Genomic DNA, 7,176 nt, shown 5'->3' on the forward strand with positions numbered 1-7,176 from the left:
TCCAGCAAATACACAGCTCATGGAGGCAAAGGGAGAGCGGTCTGTGCCATTGCGCCGAATGGGCCTACAGTCCCAGGCTGGGGGAGGCTCCAAGGGCTGTGGGGTGGAGTGGGGAGAGCAGGGGCTGCAGGACACCCGAGGACAGAGGCAGAAACTTCGGGAAGCAAGATGGAGGACGCCCCTGGGGAGTGGCCTGAACGGGACACGACCTCCCAGCGGGGGCCGGTTTGGTGCGCACGTAGCTTGGGAGTTTGCCGACCTTAGAGCCACCCCCACCCCCCGCAGCTTTCTGTGGTTGGTGTCTCATCATTTACACGCACACGGTGTCAGTTCATTAATGCATTCGCGCACTCTCGGAGACTCACGCAGGAATTGGTTCACCGAGACCCTTTGCTTCGCCTCCCATTCCCCCAGGTTCCCCCAGCTCACGGGGGCCCGCCTGAGTCTGCCCCGCCGCAGCGCCCGGGTCTCCGCGCCCTGCCACCTCATTGGCTCAGCGTGGGCGGAAGCTCCCATTTCTGTCTTTTCTATTGGACACACTGCCTGCGCGCCCAGAAGATCCAACCAATGGGAGCCGGTCAGGAACTGTGGCTCAGCCAACGAGGGGGCGCAGACATAAAGGCCCCAGCGCTGGCTTCCCGGGAGTTCCTTGATCTCCGGCGTTGTAGCTCCGCGCGCTGCGCTGAGGGTTCGTGGGGGGCCGTCGGCTTCCGAAGCGCCTCAGCCTGGTTGTTGCCTACCCTCACCGCTTTTGAGGACAGTTCCAAAGGGCTCGGGAAGGCGTCCTGTCGCCGCCGTGCCGTCTCCTGGGGAGCCACCCAAACGCTGCGATGGCGACGGGCAGCGTGCAGCCCGCAGATGAAGAAGAGGAGCAGACCCGAGACCAGGGAACAGGTGGAGAAGGACTGGTGTCAGTTGTTGGGGGCGGGGGTGGGGTGCAAGAAGCGCGTGTTGACCTCTCCCTGTCTGTCTAAGAAGCTGCGGCAGGCCTCGTGGAGCTCGGCATGCCCCCCGTGTGAGTGTCTCTGGAAGGAAGCGGAGCGGGACGAGAAATGAAGACCAGCTGCACGTGGGAAGTGTTGGCTCGTGGGCCAACCGAACAGCCTGGCTGCGCCCTTGACAAGGGGAAGGGGCACGGGGGCGGGAGGCGAGAGGTGAAGGAGGTTCGAGTCCGTCACTGCCCGCCATTTTCTTCCCCAAACTGAGGCTCTGTTCTCACTTTCAGGCGGCGCCTCACGATTGAGGACTTTGAAATCGGGCGTCCTCTGGGCAAGGGAAAATTTGGGAACGTGTACCTGGCTCGGCTCAAGGAAAGCCATTTCCTTGTGGCGCTGAAAGTCATCTTCAAGTCCCAGATAGAAAAGGAAGGACTGGAGCACCAGCTGCGCCGGGAAATTGAGATCCAGGCGCATCTACAGTAAGGACGGGCTGCAGGAGAATCCAGCGCCAGCTTCTTCCTCTTCATCTGTTTCCTCTTCCGTCTCTGGCATCTGAACCCAGCACAACCCCCAAATGACCCTCCAACAGGCCACCTTGAGTCCACCTTGAAGATTTTTTCTGCAGTTCACTCCGCTTACACCGTGTAAACCTCCTCCCTGTCTCAGACCCCCAAATCCTCATGCCTCCTCTTGCTCTCCCCTCACACACTCCAGTATCGGACCATTATTCTGGTCCCAGCGCAATTTGTCCTTTGTCCGACCACTTTTAGTAGCATCGGGAGTTGGGTCTCATGAGTCTGACCCTTCCTCCATCTTTTCTCCAGGCACCCCAATATCCTACGCCTATACAACTACTTCCATGATGCACGCCGGGTGTACCTGATTCTGGAATATGCTCCAAGGGGTGAGCTCTACAAGGAGCTGCAAAAGAGCAACACTTTGGATGAACAGCACACAGCCACGGTGAGGTGGGAGGGCTGGCGGCTTTGGGCCTGTGAGTTTACTCTGGGCTGGTGGGGATCACTGCTTGTGGCTATCATTAGTGTCCAGCTTTTTTTTTTTTTTATTTCTGAATTCTGTTGCCTTTTATGTAGTGACACGTACATCCTATAGCTTCACATTTTGATACCCTAGTTACCCAGAATATTAATAATTAGTGTGTATGAATTTGGATTCTTTGGTTGTAAGCAACAGAATCTCCACTACCTTATGTGAAGAAGCATGTTGAAAGCCTATGAGTAGAACTGGCTTAGAAATAGAAAGCAAGAGATTTCTACAGAGCCTCAGATGGGGAATCAGAGCCTCAGTTATCCCAGCAGGAAGGGCTGGGTCAGCTTGCTGTCAGAATGAGTGATCTTCCAATTTTCCTCCTATTTTTGTATCATTTCTTCAGGACTCCAGTCCTGTGGGCGATCCTCTGATTGGCCAAGCATGGGCCCTGGTCCAGCTCCTTGCTGTGCTAGAGCAAAAGAGAGGCTCTGTCCACTTTAGCACCCCTCCTTTAAGACCACATAAAATGGGGAGAGGAATTCCTCCCCACCAGTAATTAATTGTGCCATTAAGGAAGTAATGGGGTTGGTAACTAGGACATAAAAGATTCCACTACAGGGGTGCCTGGGTAGCTCAGTCAGTTAAGCGTCCTACTCTTGGTTTCGGCTCAGATCATGATCTCTCCATTTGTGAGTTGGAGCCCTGCATCGGGCTCTGCACTGACAGTACAGAGCCTGCTTGGGATTCTCTCCTTTTTCTCTGCCTCTCTCCTGCTTGTGTGCTCTCTCTCTCAAATTAAAAAAAAAAAAAAAAAAGATTCCACTACAATGATAAAAATGTATGAGGAGTATTTTATCTCACACGGAAAACTGGCTGGCTTCATTTCCAGACTGCTTTTTCTTTGCTCACTCAGATAATGGAGGAATTAGCAGATGCTCTGACATACTGCCATGAGAAAAAGGTGATTCACAGGGATATCAAGCCGGAGAATCTGCTGCTGGGGTTCAGGGGTGAGGTGAAGATTGCAGACTTTGGCTGGTCTGTCCACACCCCATCTCTGAGGTAGGTCACCTGGTGGTGGCAAGGGCCCTGGGTGCCAGTAAGGAATGATCCAATTTAACCCATTGCACGTGTAAGACTGGGATAAAACCCCGGGTTTGTATTTGAGCATTGTCTTTTTTCATATGTATATATTTAATGTGCATTTGTAGATGGAAAGAATGGCTGAACCACATCTTTTATCTTTTGATCTCTGTTAACATATAACTTTCCCCAGTAAGTTTCCATGTAAATAACAATCATTGCTCCATAATTCCGGAAATTTTACTTGGTCTCTGTTGATGCACCTTCAGTTTGTTCCAAATCTCTATTGATGCCCAGAATATTATGAAAACATCCTGGATCGTGAGCTAAATGTATAAGTAATTCCGAAGTATGGAATTGGTGGGTCCCAGGACTTGCGCCTTCCCTAAACCTCGATCCTTATTAAAATTTGGTGTTCCCAGGGGCGCCTGGGTGGCGCAGTCGGTTAAGCGTCCGACTTCAGCCAGGTCACGATCTCGCGGTCCGTGAGTTCGAGCCCCGCGTCAGGCTCTGGGCTGATGGCTCGGAGCCTGGAGCCTGTTTCCGATTCTGTGTCTCCCTCTCTCTCTGCCCCTCCCCGTTCATGCTCTGTCTCTCTCTGTCCCAAAAAAAAAAAAACAACTTGGTGTTCCCAGACTTCCAGGCTTGGGAGGGGACTGCTCAGGCCTTTCTATCATCTCTCATCTCACTGGAATCTAGAAAAGGAGGGTTGCCCTGTGTGGGGCCTCTACACAGGCCTCCCTTCTCTGCTGTCCTCTAGGAGAAAGACCATGTGTGGGACTCTGGACTACTTGCCCCCAGAAATGATAGAAAGGAGAACATATAATGAGACGGTTGATCTGTGGTGCATTGGAGTGCTCTGCTATGAGCTGCTGGTGGGGAATCCACCCTTTGAAAGCCATTCCCATAATGAGACGTACAGACGTATCCTCAAGGTGGGATGGTCACATTCTGGGAATTCGTGGGGGCGGGGTGCTACAGAGCCTGGGCTGCACATAAAGGTTGTCGAATAAGATCTAGAAGAGTGCCTGGAAGGGACTCAAGGAACAGAAAACATGGAGCACAGAAATTAACCATCCTTTTCTTTTTTCTTGTCTGGCCTCATCAGGTGGACATCAGGTTTCCTCCGTCAATACCTTTGGGGGCCCGGGACTTGATCTCCAAGCTTCTCAGATACCAGCCTTTGGAGCGGCTGCCTTTGTCGCAGATCCTGGAGCACCCCTGGGTCCGGGCCCACTCTCGGAGGGTGCTGCCTCCATCTGTTCAGATGGATTCTTGAGCCCTGTCCGCACCTGTTTCATTGCATTTGTCCAGGGAGCTCTCCTGGCTCTACTAACTTGTCTGTCTTTTGTTTCTTCTAAGATGCAAGATACTAATGAATAAAAGCTGAGTCATTTTTTTTACCAGGTCTTTATGGTTCTGTGAGTTGGTGTCTGATGGGGTAGAATCTTTATTTCTTGTAGAAACTCTTTCCCATGAGAGCGTCCCAAGATGATGTCCCTCCGGGTCCCCAGGGTGGTGACTCAACCACTCACCGGCAAAACTAGTTCCTATTTTCATTCAGATAACTGCCTTGGTGCATACCCTATCCCCCATCACAGTTGCTTCTAGACTCAATTTACTATTTCCCATCTTCTCAGGAGCATGGATCTATAAAACAGGACACGGGTCAACCCAGAGGTCCACCGTCTTTATACTGACACGAGCGTGCTACCGTCTGATAACCTGTCTCACTGAACATCAACTGCCGCTCAATTCTCAAATGGATTCACCAGTAGCTCTGTGATGTGTCATATTCTGATTGCATCAACTAAATCACCCCTAATAGACGGACCGTCACCTCTTCTGAAATCACATCCTCCACTTGGAGCAATTTAGGGCTCTTCCAACCTTCCCCTGTATCCTTCTGTCCCACTGTCACGTGTCAGCCACTCCCTCTATCCACAGTAAGCTGACTGCCCCAGAATAAGCATCTAGACACAGCTGGGAGCTCAAAACATGGTTTTTGCTCATTTTTGCAGGCATCGCTTTCCCCGCTGTGTCACCTGACTTACAAACACTACGTATGGAGCTTGCCTTGTTCATGTTACTCCCTTTGCCGTATTCTATGCAGTCTCCTCATGTGACATGTCCTGCACGTGTAGGACCACGGCTCCATGTGTGACCAGACCCATGATACAAGGAACTCGGCTACTCAGACGGACAGCCCCCACCCCCTGCTGCAGATGTATGATTTAAAGGCTCCAAGATACTGGCTTGTGGCTTTTCATCTGCACCTCCAGTGCCCACATCTCTGTGCTTTCTAGCTTTGTCCTCTCTATCAGTGCTCTTGAAGTAATACTTCAATTAAACACCTTGAAATTCCTAATAAACTAACTGGTTTGTACATAGGAACCCTGCAATATTACTTGGTTCTGGTGCTAGACAAATTCACATCACCGGGTGCATTTTGAGGGAAGTAGATAAGATAAGCAGAGGAAAGGAAACTAGGGCTTCCACGTTGACTACCCGGTGATATGTGTCTAAATCATGCAAACTCTGACATGCTTTACAGCAGGGATTTCCAATAGCTATATAGCTTTCCCCACCACTGATTCCAAACATTCTGCCTCTCGTGATAAAGAGAATATAAAAATCTTAACTTTAATATCTGACTTACATTCTAGCCTCAAATCACTTAATTTAACTGTGTCAACTACATGTGAAGAGAAATATGCTGTTTCCAATATGGTCAAGTTATTATGGCCAATGATGGATCACACGCTAATTTAGCCATATTTCTCCACAATCTTTTTTTAAATGTTTTAAAAAATTTTTCCTTAGTTTTGGGACAGCACAAGCAGCGAGGGGCAGCAGGAGAGGACAGAGGATCTGAAGCAGGCTCTGTGCTGACAGGCTGACAGCAGTGAGCCTGATGTGGGGCTTAAACTCAGGAACCATGATATCACGACCTGAGCTGAAGGTGGACACTCAACCAACTGAACCACTCAGGTGCCCCCGCCCTTTTTTTTTTAATATGAATTTTTATTTATTTTGTTTCAGAGAGAGGGAAAGGGGCAGAGGGATCCCAAGCAGTATCCCCTGCTCAGCATGGAGCATGATGTGGGGCTTGATCCCAGGATCCTGGGACCATGATCTGGGCCAAAATCAAGAGTCGATGCTCAACCAGCTGAGCCACCCAAGCACCCTTCCACAACCTTTTATAAAAAACATCTTCCTCTAGAAAATTAACTCCACCTTAATCCTTGATTCCATTAACATCCTGTTACTATGCTTTTCTCCACTTTTAAAATTAAATCTCTTTTTCTTTTTAGTTTTTATTTAAAACCCAGTCAACATACCATGTAATATTAGTTTCAGGTGTACAATACAGTGATTCAACACTTCATACAACACCTGGTGCTTATCACAAGTGATCCCTTATTTAACCCCCCCCCCCCTCCACCTTCCCTCTGGTAACCATAAGTGTGTTCTCCATAGTTCAGAGTCTGTTTCTTAGTTTTCTTCTCCCCCCACCCCCGCACAATCATTTGTTTTGTTTCTTAAATTCCACATATGAGTTAAATCATATAGTATTTGTGTTTTTTTCTGACTTATTTTGCCTAGGATAATACTCTCTAGCTCCATCCGAATTGTTGCAGGTGGCAAGATTTCATTCTTTTTTATGGCTGAGTAATATACCATAAAACTAAATCTTTTGAGGGCATTTTCTGCACACTACATTCCCATTTGCATAACTATATGTATTCTGAACTCATTAGAAACAAGATCGTATTCTCTCACACTCACAGTTATGAGAAGAAAACAAAAGTCACTGATGGTGACTTGTGAGACTTTATGTAATAGAATTCTAAAAAGGTTGTGAGGATTCTCAATATGACTGTTGGTTTCTTGTCTGCACCTATTTTTTTTTTTTTAAAGGTTTATTTTTGAAAGAGAGACACAGAGATAGAGCGAGGGGAGGGGCAGAGAAAGGCAGACACAGAATCCGAAGCAGGCTCTAGGCTCTGGGCTGTCGGCACAGAGCCCGATGTGGGGCTTGAACTCACGAACCTCGAGATCGTGACCTGAGCCGAAGTTGGCCATTTAACCAACAGAGCCACCCAGGTGCCCCTTGTCTGCACCTATTTAACGCCGGGTTGTTCAGGGTTCGCCCCTGCCCATT

The 7,176-nt window shown here is 49.1% G+C and overlaps 1 protein-coding gene across 2 annotated transcripts; it reads left to right on the plus strand.

The window, feature by feature from the left end:
• The first annotated feature begins 607 nt into the window (after positions 1-607).
• Positions 608-4,419, plus strand: AURKC (aurora kinase C). 2 transcript variants are annotated; one of them, XM_019436993.2, is made up of 7 exons: positions 608-894; positions 976-1,015; positions 1,226-1,417; positions 1,763-1,901; positions 2,842-2,990; positions 3,772-3,946; positions 4,120-4,419. In XM_019436993.2, exons 1-7 carry the CDS (start codon positions 831-833, stop codon positions 4,288-4,290), a joined length of 930 nt encoding a protein of 309 aa, XP_019292538.1. In that variant the 5' UTR covers positions 608-830; the 3' UTR covers positions 4,291-4,419. The 2 variants fall into 2 exon arrangements, with proteins under 2 accessions (XP_019292538.1, XP_019292539.1); XM_019436994.2 differs by having other exon boundaries at positions 979-1,015.
• The last annotated feature ends 2,757 nt before the right edge of the window (positions 4,420-7,176 follow it).

This window comes from Panthera pardus, unplaced genomic scaffold, assembly GCF_024362965.1.
Source record: "Panthera pardus isolate Hobbes unplaced genomic scaffold, ASM2436296v1 HiC_scaffold_18, whole genome shotgun sequence".
NCBI classification, from domain to species: domain Eukaryota; kingdom Metazoa; phylum Chordata; class Mammalia; order Carnivora; family Felidae; genus Panthera; species Panthera pardus.

Bases quoted from the DNA above. Each gene is read 5' to 3' on its own strand.
- AURKC (XM_019436993.2), top strand. From the start codon at position 831: ATGGCGACGGGCAGCGTGCAGCCCGCAGATGAAGAAGAGGAGCAGACC. The intron at 895-975 runs GTGGAGAAGGAC...TGTCTGTCTAAG, and splicing joins GACCCGAGACCAGGGAACAG to AAGCTGCGGCAGGCCTCGTG. The intron at 1,418-1,762 runs GTAAGGACGGGC...TCTTTTCTCCAG, and splicing joins GAGATCCAGGCGCATCTACA to GCACCCCAATATCCTACGCC.